Source organism: Microtus pennsylvanicus, chromosome 14, assembly GCF_037038515.1.
Source record: "Microtus pennsylvanicus isolate mMicPen1 chromosome 14, mMicPen1.hap1, whole genome shotgun sequence".
Classification (NCBI taxonomy): domain Eukaryota; kingdom Metazoa; phylum Chordata; class Mammalia; order Rodentia; family Cricetidae; genus Microtus; species Microtus pennsylvanicus.
Window position 1 is genome coordinate 28,393,578 of NC_134592.1, and position 23,427 is coordinate 28,417,004.

At 41.6% G+C, this 23,427-nt stretch overlaps 3 protein-coding genes and 1 non-coding gene across 5 annotated transcripts in view; 3 read left to right on the forward strand and 1 right to left on the reverse strand.

The window, feature by feature from the left end:
• Positions 1-4,218, forward strand: part of Snw1 (SNW domain containing 1) — a 31,295-nt gene extending 27,077 nt beyond the window's left edge. Inside the window, exons 12-14 of the mRNA XM_075948314.1 lie at positions 1,182-1,299; positions 3,331-3,494; positions 3,575-4,218. Of these exons, the coding sequence (XP_075804429.1) occupies positions 1,182-1,299; positions 3,331-3,494; positions 3,575-3,773 (481 nt within the window). The 3' untranslated portion in view covers positions 3,774-4,218. The remainder of the gene's footprint in view (positions 1-1,181; positions 1,300-3,330; positions 3,495-3,574) is intronic.
• Positions 4,219-4,221: 3 nt separating this feature from the next.
• Positions 4,222-10,454, reverse strand: Slirp (SRA stem-loop interacting RNA binding protein). The gene is made up of 4 exons (XM_075948317.1): positions 10,302-10,454; positions 7,185-7,243; positions 4,917-5,024; positions 4,222-4,337 (listed from the first exon to the last, which is right to left on the reverse strand). The coding sequence occupies exons 1-4, from the start codon at positions 10,396-10,398 to the stop codon at positions 4,266-4,268; spliced, it is 336 nt and encodes a 111-aa protein (XP_075804432.1). The 5' UTR covers positions 10,399-10,454; the 3' UTR covers positions 4,222-4,265.
• Positions 10,455-10,469: 15 nt separating this feature from the next.
• Positions 10,470-23,427, forward strand: part of Alkbh1 (alkB homolog 1, histone H2A dioxygenase) — a 30,119-nt gene continuing 17,161 nt past the window's right edge. For both annotated transcript variants that reach the window (XM_075948316.1, XM_075948315.1), the window contains exons 1-4: positions 10,470-10,686; positions 13,451-13,559; positions 15,864-16,026; positions 22,594-22,684. In XM_075948316.1, coding sequence (XP_075804431.1) covers positions 10,504-10,686; positions 13,451-13,559; positions 15,864-16,026; positions 22,594-22,684 — 546 coding nt within the window. In that variant the 5' untranslated portion in view covers positions 10,470-10,503. The remainder of the gene's footprint in view (positions 10,687-13,450; positions 13,560-15,863; positions 16,027-22,593; positions 22,685-23,427) is intronic.
• Positions 16,815-16,949, forward strand: LOC142835410 (small nucleolar RNA SNORA58). Its single transcript, XR_012907842.1, has one exon. It is a non-coding gene; the product is annotated as a small nucleolar RNA SNORA58 (small nucleolar RNA).

Here is a 23,427-nt window from a genome sequence, read left to right on the forward strand (position 1 = left end):
TAGGGAAAGGGAATCCAGATCAAAAGGAGAGAATGGAATTATTTAGGTGTATGCTATTCCTCCTCAAGTGGTGGGGTAAGCTGACTGTGTGCCTGTGTGTAGATGAATGCCAGCCGTCATAGACTTAGTGTGTCCTTTCTTTGCCAACTACTGAGCCTAGTACATTAGGAAGGAGAGCAAGTTTTGAAAGATTCTGGACTCCTATGAGTAGTTTATTTTAAAATTCTGAAGAGTTTTATAAAAATGGGAAAAATTTACAAAAATGAAGTGGAACTTAATACATTTATAGGGACATAAAATAGGAATCAGAGAATGCTATGCTGCAAAGGTGGAATTCGGGGTTCAGGCTAAAAGCAAATGTGAAACATTTTCTTCCTATAGGAGCAATTTTCCATGCCCTAGGAGTTCATACTGTAAATCCTCCCTGCCAGGTGGTTCCTTGTTTAATTGGCATATTTCTTCTCTCTGGATAAGCTTAGTCAGGGAAGCAGAAATTGAAGCCATGTAGAAGAGAAAGGAATGAGAGAAGTATCAACATAGTCAGTGTGTTGGAGACTAGCTACATTGTTAAAGGACAGTGGCTCTGTGCAGAAATAGAGCTCTTCAAACCAGTAAAGTGGCTGTGAGAATTGATGATACAGAAAAACTGTGAACTAGTAATTGGGTGAAAATAAAATTGTCTACAGAAATATTTTAAGACATGAGCTTCTTGTAAAGTGGTGACAGTTACCATGGTTTCATTCAGATGTCGATTGCATTTATACCAAAACAGCAGAGGAATTAATGTAATTTCAGAAGCCATACAGAGTAATCTAGTCACTGACATGTTTTCCTCAGGATGGTAGTAGGATAAAAATCACTACATACAGTTAGGTCAGAGCTGAGTGTGGCCTGCTGAAAAGGACTGCTGGTGTGTGATGCATCCAGTCTCTTGTGTGTTCCTCTGTTGATAGGCCCTAATTGGAGACTCCTGCCTACCTTCTCTAGTCTGTGCATGCATCCGAAGTCTGTGAGAGCTGCTGTTGTAATTGTGCATTATCAGAAAATGTACGTTCCTGAGACAGAAACAGAGCATATTTATTTCCTTTGCTTCTGAGAGTGGTTGTATTTATATTGCATATATCCATCTTGTCTGTAAAATGTGTTCATATGTGTAAAATGTGATTGTATATTTGAAATAGGTCAAAACTACAGAGAAATGAAAATCGAGATATCAGTGAAGTCATTGCTCTTGGTGTGCCCAATCCTCGAACTTCCAATGAAGTTCAGTATGACCAGAGGCTCTTCAACCAAACCAAGGTATGAGGAACTTAGAAAACAGATTTATCTTGTATGTTGGTAAGGATGTCTTTTCTCAAGGTAAAGTACATACTTTGGATTTGAATTAGCCAAGGTTATGCCAGAGTGATGACAGGAAAAATTTGGAAGTTGTGTGTTTTACTTAAAGACAAAAATGAAAGTTGGACATGGTGGCCCACGTCTTTATTCCATTTGGGAGGCTGGACCTGGAACACTTTTGATGGTGACTTCTGACAATTGGCTGTGATCTGAAGCACCAGTAGGCAGTGAAAGAAACCAGGTGATGAAACTGGACACTGCTGTGTCTACATCTTTTCTTTCTTGTTTGCTTGTTTTTGAGACAGGGTTTCTCTGTGTAGACCAAGCTGACCTCGAACTCTACCTGCCCCTGCTTCTTAGTGCTGGGATTAAAGGTGTGCACCACCCCCTGGTTTATCTGTTATTTCATAAAAGCACCTCTTGGGTAATTTGTGGTGTGTTTTGTTTTGTAGCCTTTCAATTTGAAAGCTTTTTAAACTGAAACTTCAAAGCTGGGGACAGAGCTCATTTAGTAGAGTGCTTGCTTAGCATGCCTGAATCATTGGATTTGATCCCCCGTATGACATAAACCAGGTGTGGCAGGTATGTCTGTAATGCCAGCCTTTGCAAAATAAAGGCAGGAAGATCAGGAGTTCAGGGTCAGCTTGAGGTGCATGGGACCCTGTTTCAAAAAATAAAAAATATATAAGCAAAGCTATGGAACTGGATTATTGAAGTAGTAGACTGTCAGGAAATCACATTTCTAGTATTGGTTGTAATTAACCAGCCTAGAACAATTTAATCATCTATTGCCGATTAATAACTTCCCATAAGTCAGTGAGACCAAAGATTCTTTACCTTTGCCCTCAAAGAAAGAACCCTTCTGTTGAGTGTACACACATAGTGTAGTGTTAGCTCTTCTGGAGATAAAATTGTGATTTGATGGTTTTAGAAGATATGAAGATAGCATTTGATTAAGTTCTTTATTTTTCTACTTTCATTTGTATGCTTGTTTGCATGCTAGGCACGTGTGTACATGCATGTAAGGTTAGAGGTTGATGATTGTCCATTATTAATCTTCCTCCCATCTTATTCTCTTATTCCTACCTTATTCTCTGAAGCTGAGATCCGCTGTTTCTATCTCCAGAGGGTGGAGTTACAGGCAAGCTACAATGCCCACCTGTCATATTCATAGGATCTATGGATCCAAACTTAAGTCCTAAGTCCTCGTGGCTTATGGAGAAAACACTAACACTGAGCCATCTCACCAGCCCCCCATTGTTTATGTTTCATAGGTAATTGAGACAGGGTTCAGTAATTGATAGAACTGAGATTTCAACCTTGAATGCTTTGATTCCAAAGCTTTTTCCTTAACCTCTGTGCTTTAAGGGGTTAAACATTTTTATCTCTTATAACCTTAAGCTTAAAGCTTTTCAAAGTTGGGTGAAAAAATTAATATTTTCATTGAGAGCCTAATTGTCTTGTGCTTTGGTAGGGATGTTCTCAGGCAGATGAGGTTACATTTATCAGCATTACTGTTGAGTACCTATAGGATAATCCTTCTACTTTAATGACATTGTTAGTCAGGTTTTAAAAATTAGTTTTGGAGAATTTCATATAACTAGTTTTTAACATATATAATAAATATATTAAACATGTTTTAACATATTCATTTCCTCCCTTCAGCTCCTCACAGATCCACCCTACCTTCTCTACACACCCAGCTTTGTGTCTTTATCTTGTTGTTTCTGAGATAGGGTCTTTTACATATCTCTAACTATCCTAGGACTTGATATGTAGACCACAGGCAGATTAATCAAACTTATTAATGAATACCTTAATTTAATATTAAGTCTCTAGGTAAGACTCAAATGTGTATGAACAAGTTTATATATTTTTAAAGTTGTAGTATTTTTTGAAAATTGTCTTTAAACATGAAAGTGTTAATTTCTCACAAGTATTCAGATTCAGCTTTGGATACATTTTTATTTACTGTCATTTATTTTTCCACAGGGTATGGACAGTGGATTTGCAGGTGGAGAAGATGAAATTTATAATGTTTATGATCAGGCCTGGAGAGGTGGTAAAGATATGGCTCAAAGCATCTACAGGCCTAGTAAAAATCTGGACAAGGATATGTATGGTGATGACCTAGAAACCAGGATAAAGACAAACAGGTACCAAGACAGACAGCTGATTGTTCTGTTTACACCAGTAAAACAAAGGTAGCACATGACCTCTTCTCTTTTTCCCCTAGATTTGTTCCTGATAAGGAGTTTTCTGGTTCAGACCGTAGACAGAGAAACCGAGAGGGACCAGTTCAGTTTGAGGAAGATCCTTTTGGTTTGGACAAATTTTTGGAAGAAGCCAAACAGCATGGTGGTTCTAAAAGACCTTCTGATAGCAGTCGCCCTAAGGAGCATGAGCACGAAGGCAAGAAGCGGAGGAAGGAGTAGATAGGATCCTCTCCTGAAAGCCAGTGGACTCTGTTCAGACCCTGATGATGCAGATCATTGGGAAACCAACCCTTCGTAAACCATCAGGATAAAAACCAAATCTGGGCGGGAGAGCCCAGCACTACTTTTTATTCCAGGAGATGGGGGGGGGGGATATTCTACTTTGGATTAGTTTTTTTTTAAAGAATGGGTTATGTTTGTGCTTCTCCCATCGTGCAGCACTTATAGGAAATACTGCCTGCCCCACAGAGAATTAAGACCACTTCTTGTATCTGACATTTTAATATTTTGTGTAAGAACTTTCTGAATAAAATTACCCCAAAACGGTGAGTTGGATAATGTCCACATATGGAGCTATGCTACCAAATGTTGTGCTGTTTTACCTTGCAGTGGGGAAACTAAGGTCTTGCTTAGTGCAGCTCTTGTTTCAAATAAAAACATTTAGAAAAAAGGTCTCAGTTATATTTATTAATGGTTAGTATAATAATCATCTCAAAAGTCTTTCTCTTCATCAGATGTTTGAGCCCCTTGCGAAACCTTTGGTTTCTGAGCTTGAACATCAATCTGCAGGGGCGAGAAAAAGCACTGTAAGGAGAGGTAACATTGAATTTACCTATTTGTAAGAATACCATTTCATTAGATTCATAACTGGTGACTCAGGAGGCTGCTGTCTTCCCTCTGATAATCAACTAAAACTTCTCAGTCAGGGAAAAGGCAGGATTGCAGCCAATTTGCCTGCATTGCTGTTTCTACCACTCTGTTAATGATTTTATTTATTATGTATACAACAGTCTGCCTCCCTGTATGCCTGCAGGCCAGAAGAGGGTGCCAGATCTCATTACAGATGGTTTTAAGCCACCATGTGGTTGCTGGGAATTGAACTCAGGACCTCTGGAAGAACAGTCAGTGCTCTTAACTGCTGAGCCATCTCTCCAGCCCCTCCACCGCTCTTTGTTAAATACACCTGGAAAAACTTAACTATTCAAAGGGCCTTCCCCTTGGGGATGGTAGCTCAGTGGAGCATTCTGGTTTCAATCCCTAGCACCAAAAATAAAACAGGGTCATGGATTTTCCTCATCAACTTTATAGGAAACCAACTACTCTTTAAAAAGCAGCATGGAACACATCAACAGAAATCCTTACCTTTACTCCATCAATAATATGATTTTCCTGTTGTAGTGCATTCTGAAGTTCTTCCTGTGAAGAAAACTGAACCCAACCCATGCCTCTGTGAAAGCCAGTCTCTCTGTCCTAAAAATGAAAATACAATAGAAAAAAAATTCACTCTGAACTTGATAAAGCTTCCATGAGCTCCGTCCTACCAACTTTTTCATTTGCCAAAATCAGATCACAGACATAACCCTTACTACATACCTTCCTAGTTAGCCCAGGCTAGACCATAGCGTTATTCTGCTTTTCTACTGGCAAGAGGCCATAAGGACAGCATTTCCTGTAACTTAGATGCAGATCACAAGTAAGCCACTAATGGTTTTACTCAAAGGAAACTGACCACTCGGGTTTTTTTCTTGTTTTTAATAAACTACTTAGAAGCTAGAAAAACTCAAATCTAGTTGCATCTTGTCATCTCTGAATGAAGCTTGCTCATTTGTCATCACATGCTTTGTGTATATGCCAGTGTAAATGCCATATGGGGTCCAGAGGAGGGCATTAGATACCGCAGAACTGGAATCACAATATATAACTTAAGACAAAATAGGGCAAAGATGTTGAGACACAGCTCCCTGGTCAGGTTATATGGCAAAAGGAAATGGCCTATCACCAGTGTGGTATATGTGACCGTCTTAACACCATACAAACTCCTCTGCTGCCAAACGAACATGCTGGCATATGCTGTAAGCCCATCACTTAGACAGGATTATGAGTTCAAGGATAACATTTTGAGAACAGCTTGAGCTATATAGTAAGGTCTTGTCTCAAAAACACAAATTTTAAAAGGTTTTTGCCAAAAGCTAAAGAGATTGCTCAGTTGTTAGGGGCACGGCTCTTCTTCCAGAAGACCTGAGTTTGATTCCCAGCACCAACATGGCGGTTCACAAGTGACTGTAACTCTAGTCCCAGGAACTCGGGGCACTGCACACACATGGTACACAAGCATACATGCAGGCAAACACCCACAATCAAAAATAAATACAATTTTAAAAGAGGAGAATTTTCCCAACTACCTCAGGGAAACTTGGAAATCACACCTTCCCCCTTTTGAACCTCTGATGAAGACTATAGCCTCAACCTACTTCTCTATGAAACCCTGCACAGAGAACTGAACTAAACCGTAGCCAGTATGAGGTCATGTGTTGTGTCTATCCATTATGCTTGTGATGATACTATACAATAATAAGAATTAACATAAATGTCTATGATAAGCTGAACAAAGACCGCACTAATAGGCATGACAACCTGAAAGGTGGAAGGTTCAAGAGGCCTCAACCCTCAAAAAAAAAACAAAAAAACAAAACACTTCTTCTCCAAGAGGAGCACACCAATTGGTTATCTAGTACAGAGTAGGTCAGCCCTGAAAATGTACATACAAGTAATGCAGACTGAGCAAGGTGTATGTGTGTGTGTACATACAAGTAACATTATACAGACTGAGCAGGTGTACATGTGATGCATGAATACTTGAGCACATGCACTCACACCAATTAAAAAAATACCACAGCCGGGTGGTGGTAGCACATGCCTTTAATCCCAGCAGAGTTTGAGGCCAGCCAGGTCTACAGAGCGAGTTCCAGGACAGACTTCAAAGTGACAGAGAAACCCTGTCTCAAAAAAAATACCAGCTGGTACCTAGGGGACAGAGGCAACTGGGTCTCTGAGTTCAAGGCCAGGCTGGTCTATAGAGCAAGTTTCGGAACAGCCAGAGTTATACAGAAAAACCCCATCTTAAGTAAAGTAAGGGGTGGTAACGGGATACATGGAAGGGGTTGGACAAGGGAAATTATGTAATCATAGCATAATTTTTTTGTTTTTGGAGACAGGGTTTGTCTGTGTAGCCTTGACTTGTGATGAAACTCACTCTGTAGACCAGGCTGGTCTCAAACTTAGGAGATCCACCTGCTTATGCTGCCCAAGTGCTGGGAATAAGGCTTCCACCAACAACAACTAAAATTTTTTTTGGTTTTCCAAGACAGGGCTTTTAATTAAATAAATATGTAGGATAAAGTATGCTTTAATCGATATCACCCACAAGTTTATCAACAGATTTTTTCAGAGTTTCACTCCATTAGATAATGTATTTTATATGCTGATAAAAGAAAACAAGAATTAAATGATAATTTTCCCTTCTGGAAGTCTGAGATCAAACCCAGAGCCTCATACACACTACACAATGCTCTACCACAGAGATACCCCATTACACCCCCCAATAGTTTTTGTTATTGTTTTAATACTTACAAAAGGTACACTGCACCTTTTTATATGGCCAAACTGAGCAAAGTGTTCTCTCAGCTCACCTGGAAGAAGGAAAGAAAACAAAATAAGTTCTCTACTGTAGATTGTAGATAAAAATTTTAAAGAGTTCAGAGTTCCTGGGCTTCTTTGCATTCCCTGAGTCTTAGGATTCCAAAAGCTACAGGACTGACTAGCTGTGAAGTGTGATGGGAAGATGGACAAACGGCTGAGCTGGCTGCAGGCCCCATCCTGAGCAGAAACTCTTCTTGCCACACCAGGTGCGGCGCTGGGTGTGTGAAGACAGCCCCTGTAAGCGGAAGGCATAGTCTTCACAGCCCAGTGTCCTGCCAGATGCATTAGAAATCTCAGCTTACTGGTCTAACATCAGTCCTGCCTTATTTCCTTTCGCTGGCCTAGTTAGTTATTGTCCAGTACTGCACAGTGCATTCTGTCTTATCCTGTGGCTTCCCGTCTTTGTGTATGTGACTCTCTTCCATATGTCAGTACTCTCATCTCCTCTGATCTAAATGATAAGGGTTTTTTTTCCCAGGCCGAACTAAACACCTCCACTGAGTATTATTTTATTGAGCTCATACTAGAATACAATACTCTTCCTGTGAGATCTCAAAAGGTTCACAGTACAAGATCTTAAAGATAAAGTTAAAATCTTTCTCTTCTTCAGTGGTTGTGGGTTTACATTTGGATATTACTTGCTTATGTCCCTGTGATGGTTTGAATGAGAATAGCCCTATAGGCTCATATATGTGACTATTTGGTCCACAGTTGGTGGAACTGCTTGAGAAGGCGTAGGAGCATTGGCCTGGAGGAGGTATGTCACTGGGAGGTGGCTTTGAGGTTTCAAAAGCCCACAACTTTCCCAGATAGTTCCTCTCTGCCTCATGGTTGTCAAGATGGGAGCTCTCAGCTACTATCCCGGTGCCATGCCTGCCAGACTGCCTGCCTGCTGCCATGCTCCCCACCACGATGGTCATGGACTCACCCTCTGTAATTGTAAGCCCCCAATAAACTCCTCCTTTAATTGCCTTGGTTATGGCATCTCATCATAGCAATAGAAAGTAAGACAGTCCCAAGTTAATCTAAGCATCACGGGTCCGACTGTATTGTTGTCAGTCTCCACCACACCATCACACTACAAGCTGAACAAGGAGCACCCGTGCTTACAATGTGTTGCACAATAAGGCTTCAATCATGTCTGAATGAATGAGTAAACACCAAAAAAATCCTTCAATACTCAGAGGCTTAATTTCTGAAAGGCTCTAATGGTCAAAAAGACCAGGGCCTCATAGAACACATTAACTGGAGCTTAGGCAAAAAAAGCACCAAACATACATGTTTAAAACCAGACAGTACAAGTTCTAGAAAACACTTGCAATGGTATGGTTTGGATGGTTGGCCCCTAAGCTAAAGGCCTGATTACCAGCCTTTGGTGTTACTGGAGGTGGGAACCTTTTAGGATACAGAGCCTAGTGGAAGAATATTCTAGCAATTGAAGGGGCATGCCCTTGTAGGAACACTGGGAGCCCTGACCCTTACTCGTTCTCTCTTGAAGTAGACAGCCTCCTTCCACCTTCTACCCCCACTATGATATACTTACTATGCCAAGACAATCCCAAACAAGGCTGGGTGAAATCGAACTGAAAAATGGAATACAAATATCCCTTCCTTTACACTGTTTATGTCAGCTATTCTGTCAAAGCAACAGGAAGCTCACACACAAAAGAAACCACTTCTAGAAGGTAAGCTTTTTACCAAATCACTTCAGGAGAGCATGCTGCAAATACTAAAAGCAATGCCATAGACACCATTTAAGTGAAAGGATGAACTGGGAAAAAAAGTCTCCAAGTTGCAATGCTATGGAATTTTAAGGATTTGAAGGCAGCCCTTATGGGGTGCAAACTTGAATCTACTAAATGCTGGTGAAAATCCTCGGCCTTTCTGTGAAGTTTAAAAGAATGTGCGTGGCAATAGCGGTGCACACCTTTAATCCTAGCCCTTAGGAGTCAGAAGCAGTACGATCTCTATGAGTTTAAGACCTTCTTGGCCTGCAGAGCGAGTTCCAGGACAGCCAGGGCTACACAAAGAAACCCGGTCTCCAAAAAGAAAAAAGAGAGAAAAAAAACTAAGAAATCACTATATTCTGATCTATATGTAAATAACTACCAAAAAAAATCTTGTATTTTAAGTTTGGGCAAGCAAACTTAAAAATCTTCATCTAGCCAGGTATTTCACCTATAACTCCAGCACCCAGTCTTCAAGTAGGCTGGCTATAGGATGAGATCCTGACTCAAAAGCTAAAGAGGTGGTTCAGAGTTTAAACGTACATACTGCTCTTACAGAGGACCTAAGTTCAGTTTTTTTGTTTTGTTTTTTGGGTTTTTTTTTGGGGGGGGGGGTTCAAGATAGGGTTTCTCTGTGGCTTTAGAGCCTGTCCTGGAACTAGCTGGCCTCGAAATCACAGAGAGAATCGTGAGTGCTGGGATTAAAGGTATGTGTCACCACCGCCCGGCGCTCCTCGTAAATCTAAAAGCACAAGTCATCTTTGCTAGGAACCTGGAATGTACACCGTTCCCCTGAATCCAGCACGAATACTGTCCATTTTATCTTGAAAAACTACGCGCTTCGGACTCCTCCACCTTTACCAGTTCCCTAGTCCAAGTTTTCATCTTTGAAGTGAATGAAATCTCCTTTTCTCTCATCTTCACCCCTACATTCTTGCCATTTTGAACCCAAGCTCCCCTGAGGTCAAAATAGCTCCCTCTGAATGGTTATGTCCAAGGAAGTAAATAATAAATCTTTTCACCAAGTCATTCCAAATCGCACCCTAAAAGCTCGGAGAGAAGAAAGGAAGTCGTCCCTAAACAGTTAAACGGAAATTTTCCGCGCAGTAACTTGCTCAAGAGCAATCATTTGTGTCCGCTGCAAAAAAGAGATCAGCATGATCCCAGTGCAAGAATGGCCCGAAACTCGTGAAGCGTTTCATCCAAAAAGAGAGAAAAAGCACCTGACCCAACCCATCTACCATGCAGACTTCAGTTCTCTACAGAGTTTTAAGAGTTACTTAAACATAAAAACGCGCCCTTCCTCCTCTCCATCACTCACTCGACGCCGCGGTCCAAGGAATTTTTCTAACAAAAGCAACATGCTGACCAGCACGCGCACGAAACACCATTGCCCGACTCACGGCGGAGGCTGCCATGTTAAAAACTGAATGACTCCAGTCCCGGGGTCGTGACCCCGGAAGAACCTACCGGATCCCGAGCTTAGAGTTCTGCTTCCGGCTCAGAAGGTTTGCAGCCTCGAGATGAAGAAGATGGCGGCGGCAGTGGCTTCGTTAGCCACGGTGGCGACGGAGCCTGGAGAGGACGCCTTCCGGAAACTTTTCCGCTTCTACCGGCAGAGCCGGCGGGGGACGGCGGACCTGGGGGCGGTCATCGACTTCTCGACGGCACACGTGGCCCGAGGCCCGAGCCCCGGCGTGCCCAAGGTACAAAGGGAGGAATGGTGCGCTCTGCTCCGCGCGCATGGCGTCCCGGTGGGCAGCCCGGCACGGCCGCCTCCATAACCCGGACTGGCGATGGAGGGAACCCTTGCCGGCCAGGCCTGTGCGCCGAGCTGTTGCTCACCCGCGGGCTGCAGCCCCCATAGCACCGGGCCGCATTTTCCCTCCAGCCGCCATTTTCTCCCCAACCCCCGCGGCCTCGCTCCCGAAAGCCTGGAAGTCGCTCGTCCTTCTTTTAACTGTCCACTAAAATGACGCTAACGTATGATTTTGTGTAAAATCCGACAGAACGTCTTCTTGGACGTTAGGGTAGCTCCACGGCTTCAAATAAAACCTGCCGTCGGAGAAGTCTCAAACTGTTAAAGCGTTGGTCGTTAAGACTAGGCTCTGTCTTCTCTGAGACTTAAAAAGAGGTCATGGTAGAGTTTTGATATACTCCATCCACGGTTTAAAAAAAAGCCAAATAAGCATATTTCTTTGAGAAAATCTAAAGCCAGGCGATGGTGACGCACTCGAGATGCAAAGGCAGGCGGATGTCTGTGGTTCGAGGCCGGCCTGGTCTGAAAAAGCGAGTTTCAAGACAGAGCTTTCTTTACCCAAGAGAAACCCTGTCCAGAAGAATGGGGCTGGAGAGATGCCTCAGCGGCTAAGAGCACTTACTGCTCTTCCAAGACAGCCTGGTCACACGTAATAGGGTCCGAGCCATGTGTGGCCCAGGCCGCATGGCTGTTGTAGTAGGCAGCACTGGATTACAGGAGAAGCCTGGATTCGATTCCCCGTACCCACATGGCTGCTCACAGTAACTCCAATTCCAGAGGATCAGACATCCATCCTCTTCTGACCTCCACGGGCAAAACACCGTGCACATAAAATAAATTTAAAATAAATCTAAGCAACCTACACCTATTTCTGTTTCTCCTTCCTAAAAAGAACGACAACGTACTGAGAAGGGGCCAGGGGGAAAAGCTGTATATTTTCCTTAGTCACGTTTTTTTTTTTTTTTTTTAAAAATATTTATTTATTTATTATGTATACAACATTCTGTCTGTGTGTATGTCCGCTGGCTAGAAGAGGGCACCAGACCTCACCACAGATGGTCGTGAGCCACCACGTGGTTGCTGGGAATTGAACTCAGGACCTTTGGAAGAGCAGGCAATGCTCTTAACCACTGAGCCATCTCTCCAGCCCCCTTAGTCACGTTTTTTAAAATTTGGTTTTGTTGAGACAGAGTCTCATTCTGTAGCCCAGATTGCCAGCTAACAAGTTTGAGGACAGCCTGGTCTACAAATCTAGTTCCAGGGCTACACAGAGAAACCCTGTCTTGAAAAATCAAAAGGGGGGGAGAGGGGGAATACACATCTAAATTTAATCCCAGCACATGGATGGGAAGCAGAGGCAGGCGGATCTCTGTGAGTTTGAGACCAACCTGGTCTAGAAGAGCTAGTTCCAGGACAGGATCCAAAACTACAGAGAATCCCTGTTTCAAAAAGAGAGAGAAAGAAAAACCAAAAGAAGAAAGAGAGCGATCATGTTTTCAAGAATGGTGGTTTGGACATGTAGCTCTGGTGGAGTGCTTGTCTAGCAATACAAAAAAGGGAAGGTTTTTTGTTTTAAATCTGCTTATATGCTAGTCATTTGTTGGAATCTTGTCAGGAAATCTCCAAGTATGGAGGTTATGACTAAAATTATGAGGGTAGTGGTGGCGCGTGGCTTTAATCTCAGGAGACAGAGACAGGCTGATCTCTGAGTTCCAGGCCAGCCTGGACCATAGCACAAGTTCCAGAACAGGCTCCAAAGCTACAGAGAAACCCTACAGAGAAAACAAAACAAAAAGACAATAGTCCATTTCTCAAGCCAGACATGGAAGTCCTTTAATTCTAAAGCTTGAAGGCAGAGGCAGGTGAGTGTCTAAGTTCCAGGACAGCCATGACTACTAGTGAGGTCCCTGTCTCCGAAAACCAACAACATAAAAGAAGCTCATTTCTTTTTGAAAGAAAATATTCAATGTATGTTAAGTAAGGCAAGCTACATCTATTATTTATGGAAGAATGAAGTGGGGTTTTTCTTTATATATGTTAGCATATTGGATTCGGTTGTTTTGTTTTAGTTTTTGGTTCAAGTAATGTAGCTTAGTTCAAGACAGGTTTTTTCTTTGTAGCCCTAACTTTCCTGGAGTTTCCTTTGTACACCAGTTTGGCCTCAAACTCAGAGAACTGCCTGCCTCTGCTCCAGGGTGGTGGGCCACCACACCCATCCTGGGTCTCATCTATAAAACAGACACTATGTGCAAAGAAAACTTCATGAGCTCCTAATACTTAATTTTTTTAATAATAAAAGCAAAGTTCTATCATTAGTATTTTATTAACAGGTAACACTTAGAGCAAATGGGGTCCTAGGACTAACTTTCTTTGTGGTTAGAGGACTCTCCATTTTCTCAACCACCTCCTCCTGGTATTTTCCTATTGCTAGCTATAACAAGTACCTCAGAAGCAGTGTTTTAGCACTAACCAGATTAAATAACATTATGAAAGTCCAAACCATTTTAGTCTCTTATTACCACTTTTCTTAATTTTGCAGAGCTATATAGTATTTGTTAGAATATAGATAAAGGAACCAAGGCCATGTGTCAAGTAGGTGGGAGAACTAATAATTAAGAACCCCCATAGTAGAAAACTCTTGGAAGGTCTGAGGTTTTCAGGGTTGACCTCTAAGATGGCTTGCCCTCTGTATTAAGTTTCTCTCCTTCCAGGTGGTCAGATTTCCTCTGAATGTGTCCTCGGTGACTGATCGTGATGCCTGTAGGGCAGGACTTCAGCCTGTGAGCAAGTGGCAGGCTTATGGGCTCGAAGGCTATCCTGGTAAGTACATGTCAGAATAAAATTACCCAATCATTCTGATTTCCTAGAAATAATTGGTGAATAGATAAACAAAGGACATACCTAAACATGTATTAATGCCCCACCTTGGAGCATAACCCATTTGTGCCTTCTCTGAGTTATCTGATTAATGCTTCCGAAAAATAAGAGCAGCTCAGAAGTGGATGTCAGATGACTGGAATGAGAGTTAGAGACGTTGACACTGGGAATCAACCACTAGTTTTCTGTGAGAGCAGTTTATACTCTGAACTGCTAAGCATCTCTCCAGACACAGAGGGTATTTATTTTTGTGTGTATGACTTTGTCTACATGCGTGTATGCACAATAAATGCAAACCTGTCTCTCCAACCCCTAGAGGCTGCTCTTAAACTCCTAACCTTTTTTGTTTTTTGAGACAGAGTTTCTCTGTAGCTTTGGAGCCTGTCCTGGAACTAGCTCTTGTAGACTAGGCTTACCTCAAACTCACTGAGATCTGCCTGTCTTGCCTCCTTAGGATTAAAGATGCACCACCGCCCAGCTAAACTTCTAACTCTTAACTACTGTTTTCAAGGTCATAATTTCCTGTTGACCTGGGCCTTGCAGCTGTATAAATTTTCAGGGTTCAAACTTTTCAGGCCCACTTTGGTTTTGTATTGTCTGAAGTGATATGTCCGCTTTTTCAGATTTTGTAGGATTTCATACTTAAGCCAATCTCTTGAGTTAGTACTGCATTATTTTTTTAGGGAATTTCTTTGGCTTTTGAAGCCATTGTGAGTGCATTTAAAAGAAGTATAATAAAGTAATGGGAAAGTCACCTTTTAAAGTGATGAGGTTTTGTTTACTTCTTGATCCTACTAATTCTGAAGGAACTCTGTAGCAACACCTGTCTTTACTGAAAGAAACAGGAGGAACTGGGTCTGGGAAAGAAAAGACTTGGGTGGGAAATGTAGCAGTAGGCACCAAACATTTGAAAAGCAGTTACACACAAGAAAGAATGAGGAGCAGCGATTAAGGCATAGGTTCTGGTTCCCATTTATCTGGACTCAGACCTGAATCTTCTGTGTACTAACTGATATAAAAGACAGATCTCTTCCCTTGCCCTCAGTTTTTTCAAGCATGAAGTGTGTATAAAAATAGGACCTGGTATAAGATTAGAATGAGCTGGAGAGATGGCTTAGCGGTAAAGAGCACTGACTGCTCTTCAAGAGTTCCTGAGTTCAATCCCAGAAACCACATGGTTAGTCACTACCACCTGTAATGAGATCTGGCACCCTTTTCTGGCCTACAGGCATACATGCAGACAGAACTCTGTATACATCATAAATATTAAAAAAAAAGAATGGCTCAGTGGTTAAGAATGCATATTATTCTTCAGAAGGCTGAAGTTGAGCTCACAACTCAAAACTGCCTTTTATTCCACTGCTAAATATACACATACACATGATTTAAAATAAATCTTTTAAAAGATTATGATGGCTCAGCAATTAAGAGCACTGACTGCTCTTCCAGAGGACCCGATTCAATCCCCAGCATTCACATGTCAGTTCATAGCTGTCTAAAACTCCAAGATCTGACACCCTCACGTAAACACCAGTGCACATAAAACAAACATTTAAAAAGATTTTGATGGTTTAATTTGAGTATACATGTAAAGTGCTTCAATTAATACCTGACATGTAGTAAGTTGTCAATAAATATTAACTGTGAAGTTGAAGGTATGTCGGTAAGAAAAATGAAAAGCTGATTTAGAATGGACATGGTAGTACATACCCATAATCCCAGAGCTTAACTCAAGATTCTGAGGCTGGAGGGTTACTGCAAATACAAAGCCTGCCCAGGCTCTGTAGCAAGACTCTGCCTCAAAGCGAGTAGAGTAGGGGATGGATTGAATCAGTTCAACTCCAATAACAGGATCCTTATCTCTAAAGCCAAGAGGAGGGAAAAAGCTGATTTGGAGTTCTATGTGTCAGAACTGCAAGACAATACAAATTAAAGAAAAGCAAATTTTTAACCCATAAAAGAAGCTTACAGATAGAACACAGTGGTAATATTTTTCTGGCATACCCACGTCTTAGTTCAGTCACCATTACCAAAAAAAAAAACCAGACAAAATAGCAAACACCTTTAATCCAGGAGGCAGATCTCTGTGAGTTCAAGGGAAGCCTGGTGTACAAAGGAAGTTCCAAGGCAGCCATAGTTGTTACACCAAGAAACCCTGTCTTGAAAATCAAACAAAAAACAAGAGAATGCAAAAGGAAACAAAAACAATTACAAATTTCTCTTTCACCACCCTCCATCTTTTTATAGGATTTATTTTCATCCCAAACCCATTCCTCCCAGGATGTCAGTGGCACTGGGTAAAGCAGTGTCTTAAGTTATACTCCCAGAAACCTAATGTGTGTAACCTGGACAAGCACATGACTAAAGAAGAGACCCAAAGTCTGTGGGAACAGAGCAAAGAGTGCCTAAGGTGAGTCTTAACAGCCAGAGGAAGATCTGAAGAAACAGTTTTTTTACAGATGCTGTAAAGGGGGTGCATTGGGTTTTAACCCCTCGTTACTGCACCGCGCTGTTCAGTTTTGAACATTCTTATCATGGCTTAGGAACTGAGTTCATCCACATTCATCCTCATGTGATCTGTTTTTATTCAAAGTGTGTTCCTTTAAGACTTGTAGGGAAGATATCACCAGTAGCACTTGGCTTCTGTTCTACATGGAGTTGCTACTGCTAGCTCTTGTATGATGGGTCAGTTGTTGGGCATGGAAGAGCTAGTGTTTGGATCTTGATATTTCAGCATCATTCCACAAATACTCATTGGAGAAATCAGTTGGGTACCAGACATTGGAGACACAAAGTTTAATAGGACACTTTCCTTAGGTTCAGGAATTATGTACAGGAGTGATTACAGTAAGTAGAACTGAGAAAATGTTACAATAGTGGAAAACACTGGGGAAGCACAGGAGGAAATAATTCTTCCAAGTAGGATGAAATATCCAAGAAGAAAAATGATCTTTATACGATTTTTAATGATTTTATCTACTAATCTATTTTTCCTTTCTGTGTCTCTTTTTTTCTTTCTCTATTTCAGCTATTCTTCAAAATGATTAGGGATTTGCCATTCAGAATAGTAAAAAGTCTGGTTAGGAGTATTTGTCAGACTGAGTAGAGTTAGTATTTAAGACTGTTCTGTGAAATGGAAGTACAGGATGCGTGCATTGGGAGTGTTAGAGATTCAAAAGAAGATAGCAAACATATCCTAGGCATATCCGTAGACCTTGCCTGACTCAGCTCATGGCCAGGCAAGGGGGACAGCGTATGCAAGAGTAATTGGAGTTCATGCAAGTTCTAACCAGCTTAATCAGTAGCTGGGTGAATTGCAGTACTCCAACATTCTATCACCTGACAGTTTTCTTGCTGGAGAGTGATGATATTTAACCTGTTTCTTTGTTTCAGTTCTAAAAGGAAAACCCAAAAACAGTTGCTGTCTTCTATGATTTCTGTAAAGGGTGAAGAATAAAGGCATTTAAATAGATCCATAGGCAGTTACAAGTTTAGAGTTCACGCTTTATCTTAAGAGCAGTCATTTGCATAGCAAGGTGGGACTAATTATAGAAAATGATGGAAGTCACAGATAGGGTAGACAAAACAGTAAGTGGGCATGGTGGAAGAAGTAAGACTAATAAATAGAGCAGGGTTTAGCAATGTAGAGCACCAACTGTGGAGTCAGGGTGCCTGTCTGTCGATCCTCGCCCAGCTCTGTAGTAGCTGGGTAACCTTGCACAAGTTGTTTCAAACATTTTCTTGTTGATTTCTTATCTATATGTGAGAAATCCTTAGAGATATGGTTGAAAATATATCCTCTTGGTGACCTATCTGCCCTTTGTACCATAAACTGTCATACTGATTCTAATGGGGGAAATAGAAGGCTTTCTTATAGTCAAAGGTGAAAGAATAGCCAACATTTAGTGGGTTTCCTTTAAAGCCTTCTAGGTCTGTAGCTTAAGGATTATTCAGGAGCAGTGGGGGAAACCTTTCCTGTTCTTCAGCTTTTAGTGCTACCCTTACTTAGAGCTGAGGGCAATGTAAGGGAAGAGCATGACTGAATGAAATCAGAGTGCTTAATATTATTACACCAACTTCACTTTCAAATAATTTATTCTTTACTTTCTGATATATGACTATAAAAATCACAGCTGCCTTCTAAGATAGCTCAGATGAACCTCTAATATATCATTCAGTAGACAATGGGGAAATACATTTTTTGTCTAATAAACTAGCAAAAGTAAAAATGGTGATGGTTATACCTTATGTTGTCAAGGCTGGAAGAAATTGATAGTCTGAAACTTTGTCCTGGCAGCATTGGAAATGGATTAGGTCTCTAGTACTCACCCTGTCACTATGTGATATATGTTTCTATTTCCTCATGTGGGAAGTAAAGGTCTTGGATGGGCTAAGACATCCAGGTGTTTGAGTCATGGTCTGTCAAGAGTCCTGTGAGCAATACATGAAACTCTCCCCCTTTCCAAAGTCTGTCAGAGTAGAAAGGGTATACTGTTTGGGTTGCTTCCCGCAGAGATTCTGATTGCCCCAACATGCTCCCACATTGAGAACCAGGAACAAAAACGCCTTAGATCCTTCAGCTTTTATCTCCTTAGAACTCTGCGATCATTTTGAATAGGACACAAAGGTATATGTGGATGGACTAGAAAAATGGAGTTGACAAAATGGTTGCGTTTAAATTCTCTACTTGTTGAGGGATGGTATAGCTAGAGAGTCTTTTACAAAAGCTCAGTTAGGACCGGGAATATAGCTCCATGCTTACCTAGTCCCTGGTTCTTCAGTGTGGAGTGGGTGTGTGCAATACTTATTGAAGTGTAAGCACCTTTATTGCAGTCTTGTTCATCAGCAGGAGACTAGATTAATCAGTCGTGGCATCTCCGAGAAGTAGGATATAGCCATTAAAAGACCTTAAATCCATCTCTACAGTGTAGGCATAAAGTCAGATTAAACTATCATTTTTCAGTGTATTTAGCCCAGCCACCTTTGTCCAATCTGGTTTTTGCATCTTTTCAAACTTTTTCAACATAGAGTGTAGAAGTCATGGCATTTTTGTCACAGTTTCTCATCTGGAGTTCAGTTATGATAAAGCTAAACAGACTTAGCACAAACTTTACTTCTGACGTCGGGTTTGAGAACGTTCTAGGCTACTCATACTTATGACCACTGATTGTATAGACCTGGGGGCATTTCATGGCCCATTCATGTTCAGCCATTCACTAGATCAGCCCCTAGGTCTCGGGAAACACTATCCAGTTTCACTAAGTGGGGTCCAGACAAATTAAGACTGAGACCAGGTGTACTACACCTTGTGTACCCTTTGCTATGTAATCAGAGCATTTTGCCCACACAGCGTATTGGTGTTTCTACCAGCCAGTGAGCTCCCAAGTTTTAGCATCCAGAATTTGGGGGGCAGGGTGCATATTGTTATATAGTCACTGCGGATTAAATCATTGGTCATTTGGCTAGCGAGGTAACTCAGAACTTGAGTTCAGTTCCCCCGAATCCATGTTTTGTTTTGTTTTAATTAAAAGTAAGAAAATAAAAGCCAGGCGTGGCCTTGCCTACTTGTAATTTCAGCACTGAGGAGGCAGAGACAGGCAAATTTCTGGAGCTCACCGGCATTTTTGGTAAGTTCCAGGACAGAGAGAGACCCTGTTGGAGAAAAGGGAGTTTAGGGCTGGGGAGATGCCAGCGAAGTACTTGGCACATAAGCTTAAGGGTCTGTACTTGTTTTGTGTTTTCAAAGCAGGATTTCTCTGTGTAGCCCTGGCTGTCCTAGAAGTCTCTCTGTAGACAAGGCTGGCCTCAAGCTCAGAGATCCACCTGCCTCTCTTCCTCCTGGCTTGTGCCACTCCCATCTGGCAACTGTATCCACTTTTTTTTTTTTTTTTTTTTTGGTTATTCCAGACAGGGTTTCTCTGTAGCCTTGGTGCCAGTCCCGGAACTAGCTCTTGTAGACCAGGCTGGCCTCGAACTCCCAGAGATCCGCCTGCCTCTGCCTCCTCAGTGCTGGGATTAAAAGCGTGCGCCACCACCGCCCGGCCTCCACATTTTTTAAAAATATTTATCTATTTAGCATGCATGCCTGCACACATACACCAGAAGAGGGCACCAGACCTCATTACAAATGGTTATGAGTCACCATGTGGTTGCTGGGAATTGAACTCAGGTCCTCTGGAAGAGCAGTCAGTACACTTAACCTCTGAGCCATTTCTCCAGCCCATCAATATTTGAATATTTCAATCCATCCACAGCCTGATAATCCTCCTTTTAAGACCAGTTTGTTACTCCATCTTTTTTGATTGCTTGTTTTTTTCTTTTTTTTTATATATTTATTTATTATGTATACAATATTCTGTCTGTGTGTATGCCTGCAGGCCAGAAGAGGGCACCAGACCTCATTCCAGATGGTTGTGAGCCACCATGTGGTTGCTGGGAATTGAACTCAAGACCTTTGGAAGAGCAGGCAATGCTCTTACCCTCTGAGCCATCTCTCCAGCCCCCGATTGCTTGTTTTTTCTTTGTTTTTCAAGACAGGGTTTCTCTGTGTAGTCCTGGCTGCCCTAGAGCTTGCTTTGTAGACCAAGTTGGCCTTGAACTCAGATTCTCCTACATCCCGAGTGCTAAGATTAAAGATGTGTGCCACTATGTCCAGCATCATCACATTTTTAGAATCCTAAAATTATAACCTAGGTAGTCTAATGTGGCTTCGTGATATTGCTAATTCATTTCCTACTGTTCTTTATCATTTATTTATCTATAGCCACCCTGGCCTGCAGTGCTGTTCCTTAAACATTTCAGGCCTACTTAGGTTCTTTATATTAGCTATTTTGCTATATTTGTGTTGTTTGTTTTCTGAGACAGGGTGTCCCTATGTATGTATCCCTGGCTGTCCTGGAACTAGCTCTGTAGACTAGGTTATCCGGACTCAGAGATTCACCTGCCTCTGTCTCCCAAGTGCTAGGATTAAAGGTATACGCTGCCATGTCCTGGCCTGTTCTTGCTATGTTTAAAAGAAAAAGAGAAAGAAAGAAAATTATTTCTTAAAGCAATGTCTCACTTAAATATCCCTGACTGGTCTCAAGCTTGTGTTGATTCTCCTGTGATCCCAAGTGCTGAAATCACAAGTATACACTATCAAACCCAGATGTGGGAATTGAGACCAGCATATGGTCTACATACAGAGTTCCAGGACAGCCGAGAATAAGCAGAGAGACTCTGTCTCAAAACAAAAAGTATAAGGGGAGAAAGTGTAACTCTAAACAAAGAGCTTAGCTTTGAATTCTTTATTTAGCTTCTGAGATACTTTGTATCCATTTCTGTGTGTGTGTGTGTGTGTGTGTGTGTGTGTGTGTGTGTGTGTGTGTGTGTGTGTGTGTGTGAAAACCTTGCCATTTATACTCCCCATATAGAAGCAGAATTAGTCCTTTTTTCCTTTCTTTCCCCTTTTAAAATTTTGGTTGGTGGGCTAGAGAGATGGCTCAGCAATTAAGAACATGTAGTGCTCTTGTAAATGATACAAGCTCAGGACCACATCTAACCCAGCATCCAGGGAAATCAACACCTGACCTCGAGCAGCACATACACCTGAACATAATTTTAAAAAGTAAAACAAAGGAAGAAACAAAGCACAGAGGGTGCCTTGAATATGTAAGAAGAAAGGTCTTCGGTGGAGAAAAGCTTGAAAGGTTATCAGGGTAATAGAATACAGTATGAGTGGAGGAACCAGGAAGAAGGCCAGTTAGAGTATTGTGAGGTCTGTCAAAGTTTGAGCATGGAAAGATGCTGTTTTCCTGTATCGTTTGATTGTGCCTGTGTTTCTCATTGACTTTAAAAGACATGGGCAAAACTGAGAACTTGAATTGCATAAAGTTATGTAAAGAAGAATCTGGATGATTAAGTGAGGCAAAAGGATGTTAGCAATTACAGTAACACTGAATGATCACTTGTGATTAAGAGATTCAGGTTGAGAAAACTGAAAGAACATGGTTCTGGGGACAGAAAACTAAAAATCAAGTTCAAACCAGCCTGAAGTGCTGGCTCAGTGGTTCAGAGTACTTGCTCATCTTCCAGAGAACCCAGGTTCGAGTCCTAGCACCAGCACCCTCATGGTAGTTAACAGCCATCCATAAATCCAGTTCTAGGGTGCACAAATATCTACATACAGGTAAACATGCATATACATACAGTTAATCTTAAAAAAAACTTTAAGGATCAAATTCAATGGAAAGAAAACTGTGGTCTTTGAGGAAATAGTTAAGAAGGATGGTTGCCATGCCTTAAAATAAAAAGGAAAAAAATCTTACAATGGGATGCTGCCATTATTTTGCCATAGGCTGGTGGCTTTCCAGTGATTCGCCATTTTTTGTAGGGCAGGAAAATGCAGAGCTCATTTATGGGGCCCAGATTGCCCATTGCAGAGTGGACAGTTGGCCAGTTCATTTCCACGCAGTTAGGGTTCACTTGAAAGCAATGGTATTATAACATGATTGCTGAGAAAAATGCCTGCGCTTTCATAAAGTACTTACTTAGCCGTGACAAAACAGGAAACTGCTGTGTGAGCACAATGGCCAGGGGATAGGGTGGCCATCCATCATCCTGCTAGTGCCTGGAGGAAGCATCGAGGACAGGGAGCGTGACTTGTTTCTGATTGCTACCCAAGCCAGTAATTAGACCATGCATTTTTTAAAACATTGAAAATTATTTTGGGGAATTGGATAAAGATTTAAAGTTAGGTTAAATACTAGCGCCTCTGTTCCAAACTAGGAACCTTTATTCCCAGCACTCAGGAGGCAGAGGCATGCAGATTGCTTGAGTTTGAAGTCATCCTAGTCTACCTAGTAAGTCCTAGGCCAACCAGAGCTACATGTCAGCCTCCTTATCAAGCCTTAGCTATCAGCATAGACTTGGGTCTATAGAGGGGATTGTTGATACCGTTTAAGATGACTAAATTCTCTTTGTTTTTCAATCTTTTCAGGTCTAAAGAGGTAAATAAACGGAGACCCCGAAGTTTACTAGAGAGACTGCGCTGGGTCACCCTGGGGTATCATTACAACTGGGACAGTAAGGTATTTGTTTTATTCATTTCTTTTCCATTTATAGGTTCTTGGGCCCCCGTAGTTGAATTTCTTCTTGAACAAACTTGATATGTCCCTGCCATAGTAAAGGCTGTCGGGAGCATAAATTCAGGGGAGTGGTGATGATTTATTGCCTCCTTTTCATATCCCTTGGAGAGCTGGGAGTGGTAGCTCACATCTCTAATCCTACCTCTTAGGAGGCTGAGCTAGGAGGTACACTAGCTCAAAGACAGTTTAGACTATGTAACAAGACTCTGTCTGAGAAAATTAAATGAGCTAGAGAGGTGGCCCAATGGTTAAGATAAGAGCATGTGTTGCTCTTAAAAGGAACCCAGCTTCAATTTCCAGCACCCATATTGTAGCTCATAACTATCCTTCAGTTCCAAGGTATTGATACCCGTCAGTACAGGCAACACTCACCCACATAAATCTTGTTAAAAGCTTTGAGTAACTGACTAATGTATGTAAAGTCTTTACAGCAGTACCACACTGTTCTAAGCAGTAGCTCTCCTAATCCAGAGAAGCCAGTCAGTGCTTTTAATGATAATCTTCATTTGCTCTTATTATTTTTACTTTGGTTTTGTTTTGGTTTGTTTGTTTGTTTTGAAACAGGGTTTCACTGTAGCTTTAGAGCCTGTCCTGGAATTAGCTCTTGTAGACAAGGACGGCCTCGAACTCATAGAGATCTGCCTGCCTCTACTTCCCTAGTGCTGGGATTAAAGGCGTGCATCACC